The sequence below is a fragment of the Patiria miniata genome, unplaced genomic scaffold (genome assembly GCF_015706575.1).
Source record: "Patiria miniata isolate m_02_andy unplaced genomic scaffold, ASM1570657v1 HiC_scaffold_5, whole genome shotgun sequence".
Lineage (NCBI taxonomy): Eukaryota > Metazoa > Echinodermata > Asteroidea > Valvatida > Asterinidae > Patiria > Patiria miniata.
The window spans coordinates 19,660,930-19,683,966 of NW_024037072.1; the positions used below are offsets into that span (position 1 = coordinate 19,660,930).

Below are 23,037 nucleotides of genomic sequence, written 5' to 3' on the forward strand. Positions count from 1 at the left end.
GAGTATGATGGACTTGGGCCTGGGGACCGAAAGCAAAGCATGCATTGGAAGCAGTGTGATTGATGGATTTTGGCGGAGTTGGTCCAGTACTAAGACAGTAGGGAGGTAGGGTTAATGGAGTCATCCTCCAAGAGTGATTATGTGCCTACCCAACAAACAAACAAAAATCATCTGAAGTCATTCATTATCATACTTGAAAGTTGAATGGCAAATTACAAAGTTCATGTACCAAGGTAACAGGGACAGGAAAAATGTCACACTTGGGAGCAGAATTTTGAGAACGACCCATGTGTGTCTACATGTACATGAACAGTCGGGCTTTAGAACTTAGGCATGTCGTTATTTGGTTTTTAAAGAAATATAGATTTGCTTGTCGTGGTTGCAATCCTGTATCGTCAATTCATGTTGATGTGTCTCAAGGATGCATAACAAGGGTGGACGCCGGGAAGCAGCAGAACAAAGGATTATTCATGGACTGGACTGTATTGATGTGGACTTAATGAGGGATCGTGGCTTTTTGTCACACAACAGCACTGACTCATCATCACCTTTTGTTTAGGCTGTATCCTTGTGTGATGGTGCCCTTCTTCATTGCATCTGATGAAGTACTGAAGGAGTTGTTTTTGCTACAGAATTTTAAGTGAAATTTTTAGTTTTATTCTTCTTTTTTCATTAAATTGCTACAATGTACATGTACCTAATTTTCCATGTGGTCATTCCGTAAATTTAGGGTAAAAAGTCAGTGTGAAATTTGTCCTGTCCCTGTTACATGTACATGTACCTCCGAACTTTGTAATTTGCAATTCATGTCAGGTGTCATTAAAGACCGCTTCAAAGTAATTGTTTATTTGTTTGGTAGTGGTGCTGGTACATGCAGGTACTTTGCTAGATTCATCACTCTATTACACAGTGTGCTTCCAGAATTACAAAGTCATACAGATGCCAGATGTAATGGGGACGGGAAAAAAAGTGGCCCTCAAATGTATAGAATGACACTTGTAAACCCGTATTTGAACGCTTAATAAATGTACAAGGATAGGTAATTTTTAAGCAAACGAATACCCCTGCATAGGTTCACAGTTTTGGATTATTCCTCCTCATGCATGGCAACAGCTCCCAGTACACATGTACTTGTACACGTACATGTAGGCCTATGTGAAGTTTTGATGCTGTGGACCAGGGACTGCAAGAAGAAGACACCTCTGAGGTGTTAGACACAATCAGTCACAGCATTGCATGTACGACCTTCAGCAACTACCCCTACATTCAGATTTCCTTTGCCATAGATGTATGGTAATTAGTGGCCCATTTGGCCCATCTTAAAGAAGGCCAGACAGTTCTTAGGACCACTGCTGTCTTTTGTGCTGCCTGCATTGAGGAAGTCTGATATCTACCCTGTACAATATGCATTCACATTACCTGGTAGTTAATATTTCATATGTTACAGTGGACCATCTGTTCTTCGAGAATTGCTTTTTAAAACATCCTGGTGTGGCAATTGAAGAAAAAAAAATCATGTCAATTCAAACAGTCATGCCAGATATTTGGTCTTTAATTGGATTGAGCGAATTTTCCTATTTTTGGTCTCAGACTACCGGTACATGTATTTGCAATTGTATGCATGGCTGAAGAAAACACAGCACAGGCTAATTGAGGACAGTTGCACGTGGCATATCTAAAGCACCCTCAATGTAACATTATTGTACAATTATTGTACACATATTGTACACATTACATGTACATGTGCAAATGTACATGTACATGTATGTATCCATCATGTAGACATAACTGTAACATGAACATGTGTACCGGTATGTGATACATACATGTTCATGCACATGTACGTTCATACAAAAATATCAACAAAATTTCTTGTCATTCCAATTGTACATTAATTGTTGCAATTGGTGCGCCCCTATACAATTATACCCTCGAAGAAACCGCATGGTGCAGAAGTTGACACGTTGTGGGGACTTTTAAATGTCTGCACAATGTTTTTCAGTCTGCGAGAAAAAAAAATTCTGTATAACTTGTCCACAGTCTATGTGTGATCTTAGTTAAGACTTGTACAGTACATCCTTGGCATGAGCTAATTTCTAAAGTCCAACCATATTCAGATGTACCTTCGCTTACTAAGCATTCTTCGTTTCTTTCTATACCTCATGCATCACCCAGGTCGTGAAGCGGAATCCCAGCCCAGCCCGTCAGGATGGAACCGGTCGGCTATATCATGCGTAAGCTGATGGAGGGGGATGCCGGAGACCCTGCCGTCCAGGAGACAGAACAAAGGGGGGTAGCCCCGGCCACAGGGGCACCGGCGGGGGTCACGGAGGGGGGCAAAGGCGGCACCGTACTCAACCAGTTTGGGGATAAGATCATGGAGGAACTCAATAAGTTACCACGTGAGTATTACCTTGTCGTCAGAATTGTCGGGTCACACAAGGCAATTTTGCAACTCGGAGGCAACCAAGTGTGCACTGTAATAACTGCATTCAGGAGACCTCAGAAATAGTTTAGTTTATGTATATTTTATGAAAATTTAACAGAATGTAATGCAAAAAGAATGAAATTTATCCAGTCATTTTGTCCATTGTCATTGCTTCGAGGGAGTGGTGTGAACCTGGGATCTTGTGTTCTGTCCCAGTTAGTTGGACCCATTGGATATTATTTAATTATTTAATTGTTGCTCAATCATGCTGCGTCCAATTTAGCTGACCAGAATTTTATTTTGAAGGATGATGCATGAAATTTGTATAATGTAAATTTTCATTAAAAGGTGGATAATTTACGTCTTAGAAATGTTTGATTTTTATGTTAGCACTCTACATGTATCCATAACATTAAAAGCAACTTGATTGATGCAATCTTTCCATCAAGGAGGTGTCAGTCTGTAAGATGTAATATCAGGTTTTGCCCTACACCAAATTAATGTTCTAAGTGCTGTCTGAGTTTGAAAAAAAAAAAATAGTTTTCTCACAACCTCTGAGGCTTTGCATACTTAGTACATGTATGAAATTACTTGTGAAGGCCAGAACCCACTTTAAAAATTCCTCAGGATGAACCATAAGAATATTTTCAATCTCAATCTAATTTCAAGTAATTCCATGGGTGGCAGTCACTCTTGTATTGCATTAAATACATACATGTACATGTACATATGGTATTTTTGATACGTTTGTTAACAAAGTTGATGATTTTTCACCGCTCTGTTTTTTGTAGTGCCCATGTGGGCCATCATTCTGATAGCCATCGTGGCCGGCTTGCTGCTGCTGTGCTGCTGCGGCTGCATCTGCGTCAAGTGCTGCTGCAAGAAGAAGAAGAAGAAGGAAGGCAAGAAGGGCCTGAAGGGCGCCGTGGACTTGAAGAGCGTGCAGATGCTGGGAGCCGCTTACAAAGAGAAGGTCGGTATTAGACATTGGGCGAGGGATGAAAAACAAGATGTACACATGGAGTGCAATACACAGTAATAGGGCCCCAGTCACGTTAGCAGTGTTTCCAAATGTTTAAAGAGGTTGTGGAATGCTCGAAGACATTTCCGTCATTTTTGGGGTATATGTAGCCTAAGGTGTGATGAAATAAAAATGACTATTGTTTCTGTCATGAAATGAGTACAAAGGTTACTTTTGAGAGCTATTTTTTCAGGTCCTGTTTCGACCCGAACGTGCAATTTGTGTAAAAGTCGTCGTTGCGGGCAGCAAACAAAACACAGTAAATCGTGACGTAATAAACAGGACTCGTTTATGCTACTCTGCATCGGGAGTCCTGTTTATTACGTCACGATTTACTGTGTTTTGTTTGCTGCCCGCAACGACGACTTTTACACAAATTGCACGTTCGGGTCGAAACAGGCATGACAGGACTTGAAAAACAGCTCTCACAAGTACCTTTTGTACTCATTTTATGTCAGAAACAATAGTCGTTTTTATTTCATCACACCTTAGGCTACATATACCCGAAAAATGACGGAAATGTCTTCGACCGATCCACAACCTCTTTAAATATTTTTGCCATTACTATTTTGAAATGACATGAACGTGTTCTTGTTACAAGAGTTCTGGGGAAGACCACAAGTTGACTAGTGGCTGATTCCTCATGTAACTTACGCTTGAGCACTTCATATCAACATGCCCACTCCTCTAGTGAAACGCTGGTCAAAATGTCATCTCAAAACGTCTTGAGCCCTGACTCCCTGCTGTGCATTATGATACGTGCGGCGATTGATGCGGCGATTGATAACCAGCGACGGAGCCGTGCCCTGAGCTTCGGTTCCAAATAGTCCGCTACAATAGTCCAGCCATCCTGCGTTCGAGTGAAGTTGGTCCAAGCCTAGTTAACCGTAGTCTTCCCTCGAACTTGCTCAACGTTTTGCTATCTTCGCTCGAACTGATGCTTGTTGACCATAGTTAGACTAGTCTAGTCAGATATTCAAGACCAGCCCTCTGATATTGGTCAAATCGCTGGCTAAGATAGTTGTGTCCATTATAATGCATAGCAGGGAACCCGGACCAAGAAGTGTCATGATGACATTTTGACTACATTGCTCGATGAGAGACACTTGCACATTGCTATTAGTGCGCAGGCATAAGTTAATGTCAAGAATACACCCCCAGTTTACCAATGCTCCTCAATCAATCTTTACTCATACTTCCCATGGTTGTTAGCCAGAAGGGCATAAGGGGGTCTTTTGGACACCCTATGGGCTCCGTGGGCCATCAAAAGAAGGCGCGTTTTGCCACTTTTGAGTTCCCAGTGGACTGGACACACAGTGTGTGCGTACTCTACATAACTGGTTCGCGCGAAGTACACACAACTTCCTGAATGTGACATTCGAAGCTGTTAGCCACAGCATCTTCGCGTGAGCGTCAGGCGTCGTAGGCACGTGTATACGTTAGAATTTAAGTTGCAATGATCTCCCAGACTTATCCCTGCCCCAATAACTTTGGATCATTTGAAATATGCAGTGGATAGAATGGGAACCAGTCTAGGTCTCCTCCAACTCTCTGTTTTGGCCGTTGAAGGGGTACTTGTGCACGGAGCCCATAGGCTATTGTGGACACCTTCCATTTAATGCAGTGAAAAAAAGTGTCCTTCCATTTTTGGTGGATGGCACAAATTACATGTTTTATTTTTATTTCAACCCCCAAATACCCTGCCTTCCAATTCACAACAGGTTTTGAGTTGGTCAAGACTTTGACCATCATGGAAACACTACTAACTGACATAACCTCTTGTCAACCTTTTCCTGCTCTTTTGTGTCTCATGTCCAACCTTGCAACTAGGTTAACTGTGCGAGCGTTCACCTATCCAGAAATTGTGTAGGCACACGCAGGGCTTAGTTTTCTCAACAAAAGGGGTCAGGTTGTGGATAGTCATGCGTGCACAGTATTTTTCATTGACAAAAACCTTGCAAGTTGCTTCGGAATTATTTTTTTTTTTTTTAAATAAGTGGACAATCAACAATGCATTGTTGGAAGCATTTTGATTTATAGCCTTGTGCAAAAGGACACATGCACTGTCCCGGTTCACAAAGTCGAAAGTCAAAGCGACAATAGTTTGCCAATTTTCTGTGGGCTCAGTGCACAAGTACCCCCTCAGCGATAAGGAAGGGAGAGTTGGGTGAGACCATCTGGATTGACATTTCCTACGTATTGGCAACGACGCCTGATACTTGCGCGAAGACGCTATGGCTGTCTGCACATTGAGAATAAAAATTAGTCCTGGGTACGCCATATGCACGCAAACCAGTACGCACCGTCTACAGGGCTATCGAATGTGGTGAAAAAAACGCTCTCTCTTGTGCGCGCACGGAGCCCATACCGGTAGTTTAACCAAGATCAAATCAATTGTATTTATTGGTGCATTGATTGGATTTGATATGCGTGTTTGTTGGTATTTTGAGAAGAACGTTTTCAAAGTGCCAGTCCAGTCGATCCCTGCAAATCTGGTACCGTATGTTTCTTGTTCGTATCAGATTGATCAGTTCCGAGTAGTCCCAATTTATATTAATTAATTGTTACCAAGTTTTGGATGGCGTATGGGTTTGAATTTGCATAGCAACAACAACTGGACATAGCCTTTAGCAACATAAAGGCTTTGTCCCCGTTAAACATGTTAAATATAATCCTAATTTTGGAAGAAAAATAATAAAGCTGCGACTAAAACTGTGTGAGTTGGAAAAACTGCCTGAAGTGAGTAATTTGTGGATATGGCTTTGGTTTTTGCCATTGGCAGTGCTATGGTGAATAGCCGTAGCCATAGAGATATTGCCTTAGGCCGCATCTGAACTACTTGGCTATGGCTTGATATTACACATGAGTCTATGGAAGCAGCCGCAGCCACTTCCCATAGACCTGTGTGTTACATCCAGACGAAGCCAAGTAATTTGGACATAGCCTTACTAATCAAAATCAGGCTGGACTGGTGCTTTGTTAAAGTCTGGTTCCTTGATCCTTCAAGCATTTGGTGCATCCAATTGCGTTCTTGAGAACTGAAGGCGGGATTATGCTTTCTTGAAAAAAGACATACCGGTCATAAGACAAAAGTGGGGGAAATGTAAACGGAAAACAAAATCATTGAACTTAGTCAACAAAAAGGGATTTTTTAAGAAATGTTTGAGCTTGGAGAATGCTTGCATGAAATATTGAGGAATGCTGAAATACAATGTAGCTTGCATGATTTCATTTCACTTAATGTGATTCATTTCCTCTTGAGTTTTATCATTTGTTGTGACAAAAATTTTTATTTCGTTTTTGTTTGAACACATATCCATAAAATGTGGTTGTTTTTCCTTCTTTTTTTTTTGCCATGAAACTAATTTGTTTACATTTGTTACATGAAAAGTAATTTGTTTTCTTGCTTTTTTTAGAAATCATATTGTTTTTATCTTCTGTTTTTTCTGTTTTTAATCATCAATTGAAAAGGAGCATGGAGTTGTCCGAACATTGATTTTCAATGCATAATAGATGTCACAGCAGTTGTCATTTTCATTTTCCTTATCACTTAAAAAACAATGTTTCATTCCTCATTCTACGTTTCTTACTTTTTCCCCATTCATTTGCAAATTTGTGCAGTTTTACGTTGCACCTGGAAATATTGCTTTTACCTTTTCAAAAGGGAAGGGGCTAATTCTAAAATTGAAAATGAAACCTCAAATAAGAAAACATTTCAGGATTTTCTATCAGGACTTTCTTGATTTTAGGATTTTCAAAGATGCTAAGGTTTTACTGTAATTTTTGTATAACAAAAGAAGTCGCTATTTAAAGGGGTGCCTTTAATAAGGCAAATATAAACATAGCTCAAACAGTCTTCCCATGATTACGTGGATTTTTCATTTTCCCCCCAAACTCAACCCTGTGGAAACTTAAATTATAGATTTAAGGGCTTTTATCATTTGTTTGAGTAAATTTGAAGGCATATCGGTGGTGTGCATATATTACTTGTGCATACCGTAATCAAACTATAGCTCGTTAAATTGCGAGGGATGACCCATATTATTAACTACACCAAATCAATTGTTTTCCCCTCCCTACTGCGTTAATTACAAATGCACAATGGATACTGCTTGGAACAATTAAAAGATAACGTCACTAGCGCTGTTTAATTAAACTCAACAATAGGCAGCAGAAACGAATCATGCTGGACAATGCAACACGGAATTTTGATGCGTTGGTGGGGCAACGAAGTAGAGTAAACACTCATAATTAGCATTTATTACTTGGATAAAAGCCAACTTAATTTTTATCCCAAGTCCCAATGCTAATGAGATATGAATTATTCATGAAATATTTGACCCAGAGTGTATTTTGCAATCAGCAGGATCAATTTTTTTCTTTTGACTGTTTTTGTTTTGTTGTTTATTTTTTTCTGATCAACCATTGACCTGTCTTCTCCATTTTTTTCTCACGTTTTTCTCGTCTTTTTCCACAAATCACGTGATGTGAGTTCTGCCTCGAGACATTTTCTTTATTCTTTATTCTTTCATCTTTTACAAATTCAACTTTCTCTTTTCTTCAACCTTAATTAACACCCGTAACCCTGTCGTAATTCTTTAAAATGTTGTGTTCGTTGCAGCCATGGTTGGATTTCAGAAAACTTTTCACAATATGGAGCATGCAAACGCGTAGTCCCTACGTTATTGTAAAAGTTTTTATGAAATTTAACCGTGGCTGCAACATCAGACTTCAAGACATGCTAACTTTTCTGTGTAGCCTTTATAACAAAAACATTTATAGAATTTCTAATTTTCAATAAAATAAGGAGCCAGCACATCCTTCTTCCGATTTTCTAATTTCTTTTCTGTTTTGATTTGGTTCAATGTCGGCATTTATACATGTACATGTACCTATAAACTTAAATTTTGTAGAGAGAAATATATTCTTCCTGTTTTTCATTTACGTGACAGTTGATTTTTTTTTTTTTATTCTTTACAGCTTTTATATAACACTGCTTTTTATGCATGGAGTTGATTTCTTTTCGGTTGTTCTTTGCCTATCTATCAGAACTGATGATAAAAATGTAGAAATGTGTACATGTTATACATGTGTACATAAAAATATACATGTACATGTACTTACAATTGTACATTATCATTAGAATTTGTTGTGTTAACAGAACTTCTTTCTTTCTTTTGCTCATTTTGATTTTTAAGTTCTTTGTTTTATATTTCAAACATACTCAAACATTATAGTTTTGTAGTTTTTGCCTTCAGGTACATGTTGCGTTAGCTGTCTTTACGTACTCTCTATAGTAGTTCAGTGTTTGTGTTAAAAACAAGAGTACATGTAGTTTTTTTTTAAGGTTTTAACCGACGCTAAACTGACGTATCGCTACAAAGTACAAATACATGTACAACTTAAAAGTGTTTGGCATTTGTCAAAAGGTACATGTTTGTAGCAAAGCTTTATACAGTGCATTTTTTTTTGTAAATAACCTTTACAACTAATAATTAACCTCAAACATTTTCGGGAGCATTAAAAGGCTCGGGTTTTTTGTGTAAGAAAGGAGGGTAGTTTTTTTACCATACACATACAATGCACTATTTAAATGAAGTGGTCTGAACATTGTAAAAAAAAAAATGACCTTGTACATGTAGAGTCTTTGAACGAGTACTGTTCAAACATTTGGCTCAATGGTTGGAAACATACATGTACATGTATATGCGGCAGAGTTACAATACGTATCGGTTGTAGCAGAAAGCTAAAAAATTTACCTAGGCTGATGTAGGCCTAGGTAAATTTTTGAAAGCAATATTCATGAAGAAAGATTTCTGATGATCAGAAATCTTTCTTCATGAATATTGCTTTCAATACCTGTTTGCAGGTATGCCTAATTAACACTGTTTTTACTAAAACCAGTTATTGTACATGTACATGTTCTGTACATGTATGCATACTCACCATTAATTCATACATGTTCTACTATCGTAATACGAAATTATACTAAGTTATAGTTTCATCAATTATTGTTTCACAATTAACATTCGCTAATTTGTTATATAATTCTGGTGGGGATGTTTGAACCCGAAAATATTACATTCTAAATGAATCTTGTAACACAAGTTGAAATTAAGGGTTTCATTAATTTATTAATAAGTTGTTTGCATTTGACTATCGTTAGTTTGTTTTTACACTTTGATGGCGATATTTGAACCAAAAAACCATTACATTGACATGAATGTTAATTAGCTTCGGGCAGCAGTAGTTCCTAGAGTGAGGAGGATGCAGGCTAGAGGTTTAGACAGGCAGGGACAGGCAGACAGCCTAGGTACAGATACACCCAATACAGGACAGGAAAAGGCTTCTTTATTACAGGCTCAGGTTAGAATTACGTTAGTTGATTATCAATTTTTCCAATTTCAACGAAAAGTAGCGAACACATCACAACGATTTTTAGCACATACTTGGATCATTATGAGGGAAGTAAACCCTGAAAGTTGCATGAAGATACGGTCTTCCAAACGGGAGAAATACATTTCAAAGATTTCGCCCGCCAACGTTAACATGTGCGTGTACATGTAGTTTCATTCAAAATGAAGTGTTACGTAACCTTTAGAAATCGCGCAACCACATTACTGTATAGTGGCGTAGGATAAGAATAAGCTCTAGGCTAGGCATACCGGTACTCCACTAATTCTAATTTTGACGAGAAAATAAGATTTTGTTCAGAATGGACTCCGAATTGATACTACTGACTGACAATGAACTGTTGTAGTGATTTGTTATGGTTATTACAAGATGTAATTGCTAGATTAAAGGTTATGTACATGTACTGTACCATTTACAATGTTCAGTACAATAAATCTAATTAAGAACTTGTACCGTATAATTACACAGTACTACATGTTTACTCCTTGATAAATCAATGATACCATGGCATACCAGTACATGTAAGGAGTACGTGCATAAGGAGAACATGCATACTGTACATACATGTACACTACATTTACACGTACATAAATGTACAAAATGTGTAAAACAGACTACGGTACATGTACATACATGTATATGTAAAGTTGGAATACATGTACAGGACATTTACATGTGTACCGGTATGTGCATGCACATGTTCATTTACAAGTTAACATGGTTAAATGGCATTATTTTCTGTAGGTGCGTATCCATGTACTTGATATTTTTTTCAGTCCAGAAAAAAATGGCCACAGTATACATGTCCAAAAAAAATGCGTACAGCCAATTTCCCTGTCCAAAATGCATCATCGATCATACAACCATCATAAAGCTACCGGGTATCTTAGGACAGAATCACCAAGGAAAGCACTCAGGGATCTTTATTGTCATGATTGTGCTCCTGCCTACCATAGGCCTACATACATTATTAATGTGCTTTCACGCAGAAGGCAAAGGTATTGACAAGGGCACGGAAGTAGTGTTGTGTACAGTATACATTGTATTCGCAAGAAATAGATGCAATCAATAGTTGTGACAGTCTTGTGGGCAGAATAAGGGATGTACGGTACATGTACATGTAGGAATTCTAAAATTAATGACATGCATATTGTGGTGGAAGAATAATGCATGCAGACATACCGGTACCGATTTGATGCTATGGTTGAGAAATTTTTGTGGCTTTTATGTAGACAGGAAAACAAAGTAAACTAATGTACATGTAGTTAATGAACTCAGACAGTGCAGGTTTGGAAGTACCAGTATCTAGACTTTACTCGGTTGCTGGTTGAACGGATTTTACTAGTTAGCTGTAAGGATTATTAGTGTAAAGGTACCACTAAGGAGACACGTTATCGTAATTTCTTCGCACGATGGGAGACATCGGTCATTAGGGAGACATTTTCATGTCTCCCTAATGTCACAGCCCCCTTTAAAATGTTATTGTCGCAATTAGGTAAATATTTGTTGCTCGTGGTCTAATCAGTAAACATACCAAAATTCGTGGAAAAAGACAAGGGAATATTGGGTTAGGGCACATTTAAGTTTGAAAAAATTTGTGCACTAGTCTATGGGGATGTCTCCCAAATTTCCAATCCAGGGTAATTATTATTTCTTATATATGTACATGTAGGTAGGGCTTAAGAGCAAAAACAAAAACTAGTCTGGCGTCATATTAAAATAAATTTGCCACAAATTAATATGATGCAGTTTATGCCATTCAGCCAGTGTTGTGTTGGACTTGTCACATTTTTTTCTGACTCGGACTCAACTCGAGTCACATTGGGAAATGACTCGGACTCGGACTCGGACTCGACCATGATGACTCGATCGGACTAGAGCTTGGTGACTCGAGTCACGTAATTTCATCAAAAGAAAAAACCTAATGTAGTGATAGAAAAGGATCATTGAGGAATAATGTTTGGATGATGAAACAGGGAGGGAAGGGATGGAGGAGGATTTTTTAGGGATGGGTATTAAAAGGAAAACATATTTTGGGTCTTAACAACATGTACATACACAAGGTAAACTATATACAATGGGATTTACTTAACCCTAACTCCCTAGGGGGTGTGCAAAAACATATTAAAATCGGAGGATTCAGGATGGATTATTGAAAAATATTTTTTTTTTTTATTTGATTTGTTTGGTGAACAACTAAGAACGAAGTGTTCACAATTTCTAATAATTTGACATGTGATGAATAATACCAGAGATGCCACTTTTCCGGGTTTTAACCGGAATTCCGGTTTTTAAAAAAAATCTCACAAAATTCCGGTTTTTCCGGCCGTCAAATTAACCAGAAAAAAAGAAGAAAAAATGTGGAAATGCGTTGATTTTTACCTCGATTTAGTACATTTCCACACGCATGGCACAACGTTGTTCGTTGAAGTAGTCTTAAAAACAGTCTGTGTGTATGTTGTTGCCGAGCCTGCATGCGATACAAGCGGCCAACGTACTTAATTGCACGCAGTATACAACGGCGCCTCAGGCGTGCTTCACCGCGTGCGGGCGTGTTGTGTGCTAAGCACACGTAGCATTCAGCCTGGAAATCAAGTCTATCATTTCAGCTATCGGTGGTTTCCGATCGCAGTGATATAATATGTGAATACAAAAAATGCGGGTACCAACCATGTTTTCGTTGAGCGCATCGCGTAGTGCAACGATCATGTACACCGACAGAACTCAACAGGGTGGTGGAATCGTGCGTGTTTCGTGTCGAATATTACGTTGGAAATTCGGGTAGGCAGAATAAATATTAGGAATATGGAAAAAGTCGAATTGATTGAACGAACCGACAGCTTTATTAAAAGGCCATAGAAGCAAAATTAAAAAATAAACAGAACTTGGCTTGGCTACAATACAAGATAAAGATGACAACGGGGACTTTGTGTCGGACACGGAGTGGCTTTTTCACACACAAAAAAGTCAGTTTTTTTCAAGCAGCCGTTCCGTTTTTTTCAAGCAGACCCAGTTCCGTTTTTTTCAAGCAGACCCTGTGGCATCTCTGTAATACTCATAAATATTGGAGAATTAATTCTGGCTTTAACAAATATTGGAGAATTAATTCTGGCTTTAACAATTAGGGATGGATTTTGCGACCAGATGTTTGTGTTTGCACAAGTCGGACAAGTGTGTAAGCAGGGCTCCCTGTGTGCCACTCATTACCATAGCAACTGCCACGTCAAAAATGGCGTGCATTCGAGTGGGTCTGGAATTTCCCATTGCAATCAAGAAAGATGCAAATGAGCCCTGTCCCATTATTCACAGAACTGTTTGCAAACAGAAAAACAAAACGATCATTAAAAGCTAGCAAATCTTGGAATCTTTTTTTTTACCTACCCATCCATATGTTCTGATGTTGTAACTATTAAGTCCTGCTTCAATCTGTGCTTTGTTGTTTCTTGAAGAAATGGCCCTTTGTTTTGATTAAATGAGGCGCATGTAGTACAGTTAATTATTATATTAATTAACCCTAACCCCCCTTGGCCCTTTTGGCTAGGAACCATTCTCAATCCTGCGAAATCATCCAATTGCCACTATGGTAAAAATTGGATTCAGCCTCAATCTTCCAAACTCGTCTGTTAATTCTTTAATTTGTTCAGTGGAGGGGTGACAATTACGTCAATATCCTCCAAAAATCCTTAAACAATCTCTGTTAATGGGTTAAGGCAGTGCTGATGACATTCCGAAGCAGTGCAGCTGATATTGAGCATAATGCAGGGCTCAATTATGCACTGCTGAACTTAAACAATGCAGGGTACAGCCTACAAACTCTGACATAATGCATCCTCCAAAATCAGCCAACCTTTTATTTTTTGCCATTCTGCCTCAATCCTCCAAAATCCTCCAAAACCGCCTGGATGATAATGGAGGATTGAGGAAGATTAGGTTTAAAGTTGCTCTATCACTGCTCTTCAACATATTTTTTTTTTCTAACAAATTTTCAGTATGTATGTTTTTCTTGAACAAAAAGAGCAACTTTTTTGTGTTTTGCACATTTTTTTACCCTCTGAAAATATATGCACAAAACGATACATGTAGGCCTGCAATAGTATATTAATATTCTACTACTAAATGTGGGTGGATTTTTTTAGTTCAATGGTCTCATTTAAAACAGTGATTAACTTTTGTTTTGCTAGAAAAAGTTGCTCCGACATGTAGCTGCTCTGACATGTAGACAAAAACAGTTTTAAGAGCTGTTTACCATTAGATGTCACTATATGCAATATGTTACATATTTGATCACCTTGAGGTTTTAGCTTGTAGGTCATCTGACAGTTTGAAGAAAACAAGCATGAACACGTCATGTGTCTTGTTTGTGACGTATGATGCTCCTATTATATACTCATGCTTTGAAGACGTACAAAAACCCACGTCTTGATTGGAGACAATCAGCGCTTCTAAATCTTTGCAGCATTAGAAGAGAAACCCTTCTAAACATCTTGGGCGGCAATTTGACTCACGTTTGCGGAGCCAACAATGCATGCCTTACACATGAACATGTTCTTTTTATCAAAATATGGGTTTGGATTTTTAGTCCCAGCCCATACCTGACAAGTGTTGTAAAGTGGCCACAGCAGTAGAAGCCACTACATTGTATCTTCAACATGAATCAAATCACATCTTGGGAACTTTGGCAACACTACCCATGAAATTCCTAACATACTTCACGCAAGTTGCATTCAAGTTAATGCACACGCATATACATGTAGGCTCAGAAAAGAGCCCAAAAGTTGACCCCTGGTAGCACGCTTCTGAGCCCCTCGAATAGGAAAATTAGCATGTATATAAGTCGGAGTTTTTAAAATTATTTTTGCGAGATTGATTTCTTTAAAAAATCACCCTCGGAAAAGGCCTTTGTAAAATTGCCACTAGCATCTCCATTTATGGAAACTGGAAAATCGCATGACGGGAAAGAGAATGATAGTGACACAAATTGACCTCTCACTTCCCTAAATCTAAAATACATGTGGACTGGTGGAACTCGGGGGTACTTGTACAGATACGAAAATTTATGAAGTAATTTTGTGGCGGTCATTGGGTAAAACTGCAACTTACATACATGGAGGAGACTAAAATGTCTTTTGGGACACACAATTTGTTATAATAAACTTTAAGGACAAATGCTCATTTAAAAACAAATCTAAAATGACCGATGATATGAACTGTATTCAAGCAAGCCTGACTTAAGCTAGAATCCATCAGATGTAGGTAGGCAAATATATTCGCCTCGTTATCATTTTCATTCTCACGCAAGTACGCGATGTGAAAACAAATGTGATCAAACAAAGTGACCTATAGGTATGAAAATAGGTGTGAAAGGTTGTAAGTAAAATTTGTTGTTACCCATCTGCCACTGATTTCTCATAATTTTTTCTTGAGATAAAATTCCAACATGAATGTTTCTCGGGGTAACTATGGTTGGAAATCATTCTTTCAAAAATTATAGCAAGAGAAAGGGCAACCCTGTGTAAAATGCCCGTTGAAGGGTCACCGGACATGGAGGGGTCCAGAAGCTCAAAGACGTACTTTCAGGCTCTATTTCCCGGGTAGCATTGCCAAAATTCCCAATACTGGATTGGATTCATTTTGTTGATGGTGACCTTTACCACTTCGGAGGCTTTACCGTGCTTGTCAGGGACCGGCTACATTAGGAGAATAAAATCGAAATGCAGTCTTGGACTAAGACTGCTAAACGTGCAGACGTGAGTGACGTACAAAATTGTACATGTACATGTATCATCATAAGATTGATCATTGATAATGGGCAGCTGTACAATTATCCGAACGCAGCAAGCCAAGAGGAATGGTTCCTTGAAATCAATGCTTTCAGGGACCGCTGCACTAATTACGTGTGCATGCACATGTGATTTGCAATATTTCAGAACTACATACATGTTCATGTACATGTGTACATGTACGTGTACAGTTTAGGGTCATCATTGTACTGGTACATCTGACTCGCAATAGTCTGATGTTACATGTACATGTACATGTACATGTACACGCACATTTTGAATCCAGACAACAGTCTTTTTAACCTCAACAGTACAAGACCTTCAAAATCTAAAAGCTGGTTTCGTAGTAGTTTGATGGTTTCCGAAGTGCTGTATCAATACACGTGCAAGACAAAGTGCCTCTGGTATCCTGATTTTATTGTTTAGTACCATAAATGTCTGTGTGTACCGAGTATTTGCCAGTTGAGATTTTGGTGGATATACATGTAGGAATTGTTCTGCATGGAGTGTTAAGCCAAAATTTCTGGGCAGCTTGACTTTTTATGTCAGTAGAATCATTCTGTGTCTTTGTATACAGTACCGGTACCTGCATCCACAAAGCAGAAACGTTTTATCAAAATGGCCATCAGATTCCTTTTTGCATTAAAAAATGGCTGCTGGCAATTGTTCCATGATAACTACGGTACATGTACATGTACATGTACGTTTTTCTTTCCCAGCATATACTTGCTAGGTGAAATTTTAATAAAATATTTTGAAAAAAAACCGCAGATGGCAATGAATTTGGATAATGAACTTGATCAGTGACCAGTATGTATACATGTACATGTACGTGACGATACATGTACTTTTCCTTACGCCATGCAAGTAAAAGCTTTCACAAGCGAAACTGTGGATGGCTCATTAATGGAATATTTTCCGGTAGTTTAAAATGTACATGTACGCTTTTTTTTTTTACATGTACTTCATACGACACATTTGGTGTGAACTGTGAGCTATATTGTTGGAAATAATCAATGAAATCAATGAGGATTTGTTTAACATGTACATGTGCACCTCACTGTTAATGAAAACTGTGCGCTCCAACTGCGTTAAAAAAAAATTCAATTAATCAATGAGGAGGCACGAAAACATAACAAAACTCTGCCCAAAATATCCTGACTTCTGTGAAGTTTCTTTGTGTCGCAGAATGTGTGTAGTTTCAGTCTTTCACTTCAACTTCTTCAAGCCTTTGAAATACATGTAAGCAGCTTATTTTTACCATGCATGTTACCATGGTAACAGTGGTATGCCCATAGTCCTTTGCCATAGCCATTGATGAAACTGGCTTAATTGGACATGGCCTAATCTGATATTTGCCCACAGGCTGTTTACTTAATTAACGCTATTTTTTACGATTTAGAATACATACAGTATAGTGTGCATATGTACATGTACATGATCAAATCCGGAAGTTAGTAGATTTTACAGGTTCGGAAATGCGTGTGTGAAATAAAAAAACTTCACACCTGGCGTACGTCAGATTCGATTTGTGTCAATGGAAAACAGTGGCATCTGTTCTAACATCACGTGAGAATTTTTGTGATGCAGATCGGTTGGTAGCTGTTTTGAGCACTGAGCATCCCGGAAAATGTTTACCATTGAAGACTGTGTGCTCCATGCACAAGTACCCCCTCAATGGCAAGAAAGGAAGAGTTGGGGAAGAACGCAGAGGGAAGACGACAACGCCAGACGCTTACACAAAGACGTTATGGCTTTGTGAACATTCAGAATAAAATTAGTCGCTCGTACACCGCGCTATACGCCGCGAACCAGCACGCGCAGGCCGTGTGTGTCCCTACCACGGGGCTCTCAAAAGTGGTAAAAAAGCGCCCTCTCTTGTTTGCGCACGGAGCCCATTAAAGAAAAACAAAGTGTTTTCTATCAAATGTGGGTCCATCACATGTACAGGGGTACATGAAAAATGATATTTGTATGTTACATGTATGTACACATTCATGTATACGGTACATGTACGGAACATTCTAAAAAAATACTGGTACATGTAGTTTGCTATTTATAATCACTCTTGCAGGACAACTGCATAACCAGTTCACGTCGGATGACGTGTATACACACAAAGGTTTTGCGGTATTCAGAACGGATGGCGGATATATACACACATCGAGGTTCGTGAAAAACAATCCTGCACCTGGGTCCGGTCATTGTCAAAATAATCCCGACACAAAGTGGTTAAGAGTGCATCAGAATGAATCATGGATGTTGATGTAACGGGGACATTATAAAAAGTGGACCCCAAATTATGACCCATGTCTTTGGAGAAGACTTGTGATTGCTTTATGATGTGATTATGTACATGTATTGTCTGGACGTTTGTACATGTGCTTAAACATACAGAAAGCAGTAGACGATACAATACTGCTAACTAGACAAGCTCATTATGATGGCAAGGCAGGGGGCACATGTGTGTATACATTCACCTCATACTAATTAGCTTTATTTGCGCTGCGGAGTGACAGTAATTTTCCAACCTTGTGTTCTACCGGTTAAATTGACTGGAAAGTGCAGTTGACAAGTATCGCAGAAAAACAAACGTGGATTAGGCCAAAAAAAAAAATAAGTCGGTCTCTGGTCAGCGCGCGCGTCGATTTTAATCATGCGCGTCGATCTTTTTTTTTTCCAAAATGTTCCGCGGTAGCTCCAACAGCGCCCTCTATTTCCGCACCTCCTCAATTTTTTTTACCAAAGAGCACCAAGGAATGGGAAATTGCACTACGGCAAATGATCGAAAGCACCGAGGCAAATTATGGAGGACACCAATGTACATGAGGACACCAAAAAGGAAAATAGTACCCACCTTGTCTGTACAATCCAAGCTTGAAGAAAAAGCAAAAAAAGCAAAAAAAAAAAAAAAAGCCGCGTGGCCGCGTCAATTCCGGAACTTTGGTCTGACCAGAGACCGAATATTATTTTTTTTTGGCCTTAAACAAATTGCCCAGCATTGACAGTGCTGTCATTGACAGAGTTCAGTGGGACCAGATGGGTATTTTGAACATTCATGTTACTGGGAAACATCAGTGTCTCTTGGCATATGAATGCATACATTAATAACGATTGCAGCATATGGAGACTTCTTTATAGCGGTACGTAGTGCATGACACTGTGATGAGGATTTCAACATTATGAGTGAAATTTGCAGTATATAACTCAAACACATGGACCATATTTTCATGCAAGTACCGGTACATGGACAAGAAAATAGTTTAACCCTAAAGGGGCCGGGGGGGGGGGGGGGGGAATCCGACCCCCCCCCCCCTCAACATTTTCCGTGATAGCCTCTAAAATAATTTTTTCGCGACCCGAGCTGTTATGACTTTTTAGCCTCGAGCTTTGCGCATCTTTTGATACCAAAAACATAAAAATCGGACAACGGGTTGCCGCGTAGCGAAAAATGTTCCGGCACTACACGCCGTGAAAACTGAATTTTCGCATATATACGTCGTGTACACAGAGCAGAATGGCCATTTGTACATATGAATAATTAATTAGCCATAATTCCAAAACCCTTTGACCTATAGTCATGAAATTTCTTGGGTATGTTTAGGAAGAGTTGCTCTATGCATGTGCTGAGTTTCAAAATTTTTCGTCACTGGATGGCCGAGATCTTAGGGGGGGCGGAATCCGCCCCTCCCCCCCCTCCCCCCCAGCTGAGAGATGGTCAAAATAACCCGGCCCCTTTAGGGTTAAGATACTACATTAACCCAAACTCCCTAGCATGATTTACTAGGAACCATACCCATCCTGCCAATTCCAACACCATATGGGAAACTGCACACACGTATTTCTGACTTTGATTCTGGAGGTGTGGCAACCCAATGTAAAAGACTGTCAGACAGATTCCAACAAAACGTGCTATAGGGGTTTGATGGGTTGACTTCTGTTAGGGTTAAGTTAACATTGAAAAGAAATTCAGGAAAGAAAATTTTCATTTTTCATTTTCATTCTTTGAATTTTCTATTAAAATTTTGAAGTCTGACCTATCAAATACTTTTTCGTGCGAACTTTGCCCCCCCCCCTAAAAAAAACATTGATCGATAAAATTACAAAGATAAAGTTGAGATAATGATCGATATTACAAAGATCAACTTCATACAAATTGTGATCATGAATTTGATGGGCCACTTCCCCTCGTAATTCTCCGCGCAGATGCCCATGGACCACGTTGCACGAATAATACGGTACATGCACTTCCACACACTCAAAAAGCGATAGATGGTCGTTAAAAGTCAAGGGTCGTTTGAATGTCAGTCGCAAACATATGTTCCCTCGATTTCATATTTGCCCGGCCAAATATCGTACTTTTGTGGCCAGATTTGACAAGTATGGTGTGGAGAGAATCTAGGCCGTTGTTAAGGACACAAGAACAACAGTAAACAAGAGGGTAACCGTGTCACTTTGTTCAGCTGAAGCTAAAATAGAAATAAATGTTTGTGTTCATGGATTGAAGGTCAATGTGTCATGTTTGTGAGGTTTTTAGAGACTATTGTTGCATGGATCTCTGCACATGTTTTTATTCAGCGTTTGTAATTGGGAGAGCATGTACATGTATTTCAGTGTACATGTACATGTGCATGTAGACACAGGCTGATTGGTAATGACATTTTCTGACTAAGTTACAGGGTACGTGTAAGATGCACAGCCTGATAATTTTTTTTCTGTACACATCTGAAAATAGTGTGAACACACATGTACGCTGTACATGTACATGTGTATCATTTACATAAATTATGTACATCATTTACATATGTACATAACATACATAAAGCATACATAAAATGTACACATACATGTACATTTTGTACATGTGTACATGTACACATGTATGTGACCATGATACATGTACTTGAACTTTGGACTCGCATGCATACCAATTAAAATTTTCTCTCGTCATAATGTATGTCTCATATTTTATATGATATGCGGCGGACCACACACACTGCCTCCCGTTGGTAAAATAATGTGTGCAAATATACATACATGTATGCAATTAACGTAGAGTTGACAATGACTGGTCCCCTTAATTATGATAATCATTTTATGTCGTTTTGGTACTTACACATACATGATAATACGTCTCATATTTTTGTTTTTAAATATAACAGACCACACAAAGCCTACTGCTGGTTAAGTAATTTGTACCAATATGTGCAGTTTACATAGAGGCTTGTAATATAACAAGTCCCTTTGATTATAAATTATGATAATATTTCATGTCGCTTGTGTAGTCAATGCATTCATTGTAAAGTACATGTTTGTCATAATTTTTAAGATATGTAGGAAAAACTGGACAGACAGACAGACACCCGCAGATAAAATAATTTATGCAAATATACATGTATGCAGTTGACATGGATGCTGCAATATCCCCTTGATTATGATTATCATTTCATGTAGTTTGGGTAGTGTCACATATACCTCATTGATGTGTGACAGACTATACAAACACTGCATCCTGCTGATAAAATAATTTATGCAAATATATGCAGTTGACATGGAGTCTACAATGACAAGTAGCCATTATTATGCTGACCATTTCAGGAGCAGGTCGTTTCACTAGTGGAATCTTTCCACTGATAGAGAAGCTTGTGCATAAAGCAGCTACACTTCACTATGCATGACTATATACATTGCCTTGTTTAAGTATTTATGAATGCCTTCCATTTGTTTTTATTACACACATGTACGCATGCCACTCATGCAAACATCTACATATATATGCGCATGACGCCTCAGCTTTGAATGGCTGTGATGTGCTATTGTATTTGGCATTAGGTGCCATTGAAGTTTAATATTTGATGGCTTGCATTTGTTAAGACCCTCGGTGCTTTGCATCGTATATGAATATTTATGGCCCGATTTGTATAACTTAATTATCGCTTCAGATGTGGTTTGGTTTTTTAAAAATCAAACCACACATCACAAATGCCAGTTACATGTACTTGTACATGTATATTCATGGTTAGGGAGAACATAATAAAAGCTTGCATACAAATATGTACATGTTCGCACGTTCGGTACAGAGACAATTTGTGACAAATTGATTAACACGTCATATAATTTGGGTACAATGTAATTGTAAATTCCAGTGGTTTTCGTAACCTTTAATATTGAACTTGGTTTTACAAGGTACAATTGTGTATTGGCACTACCGGTACATGTAATACTTATCACCCAATCAAAAAAACCTAATAATAAGCATGCAGGTTTTTTTTGGTTTTTTTAATCATACATATGTAGAATAAAATTAGGGTACGTTTTTCATGAATGTACCGTTGTACATGTTGTACATCACGTACATAATGTACGTGATGTACAACATGTACAATGTCTACATTGTAGACATGTACTGTACTACTTGTACATGTTCATGCACATTTACATGTGGAAACTTATATTTACATGTTTTGTTAGTACCCTAAATGTACAAATGTATGTTATACTAACACAAATATCAGATTAATAAGTATACAGTAGATGCATGCACGTAAATGTGAATTTTCCGTAACTGTACAGTGGTTTGTTTTTATGCTTAACCTGTTTACTTCACAAGATATTAAGATATAATTTAAAATGATTTCAATTGATATATTTTGTCGACTCTTTTAAGAATGAAAAAAAATGAAAATACTGCTATAGGCGTTGAAAAGCTGTTATCTTTTCTAAAAACAAGAACATTAAGAAATATCACCACCGCCCCCACCAAAAAATGTCGTGTGTTTTACATATTCAGTGTCCATGTGGTTTAGAAGGATCACACCTTATTTTCAAAAACTATTTCGTCATTGAAAACCAGTGGTTAGTAAAAACCAAGTTTTAGTAAAAACCTGGATTCTGTAAAGATATCAAGCAATATATAGATGTGGGCCGATGCCATGTATCACAGCCTTTAAAGAGGTTGTGGAATTCTCGAAGACACATCCGTCATTTTTCGGGTATCTGTAGCCTAAGGTGTGATGAAATAAAAACGACTATTGTGTCTGTCATGAAATGAGTACATAAGGTACTTTTGAGAGCTGTTTTTCTGGTCCTGTTTCGACCCGAACGTGCAATTTGTGTAAAAGTTGTAGTTGGGGGCAGCAAACAAAACATAGTAAATCGTGACATAATAAACAGGACTCGTTTATACTACGCTGCATCAGGAGTGCTGTTTATTACGTCACGATTTACTATGTTTTGTTTGCTGCCCCCAACACACCTGCTTCATCACACCTTAGACTACATATAACCGAAAAATGACGGAAATGTCTTCGAGCATTCCACAACCTCTTTAATCGCTTATTATAACACACAAGAATTGTGCAGATCAATGATTTTGATACCACATTTCAATCGAT

The 23,037-nt window shown here is 38.4% G+C and overlaps 1 protein-coding gene across 2 annotated transcripts in view; it reads left to right on the top strand.

Annotated features, from left to right (window-relative positions):
• Positions 1-23,037, top strand: part of LOC119740612 (synaptotagmin-1-like) — a 37,932-nt gene that overhangs the window by 7,164 nt on the left and 7,731 nt on the right. For both annotated transcript variants that reach the window (XM_038215972.1, XM_038215973.1), the window contains exons 2-3: positions 2,176-2,402; positions 3,220-3,401. In XM_038215972.1, the coding sequence (XP_038071900.1) occupies positions 2,210-2,402; positions 3,220-3,401 (375 nt within the window). In that variant the 5' untranslated portion in view covers positions 2,176-2,209. The remainder of the gene's footprint in view (positions 1-2,175; positions 2,403-3,219; positions 3,402-23,037) is intronic.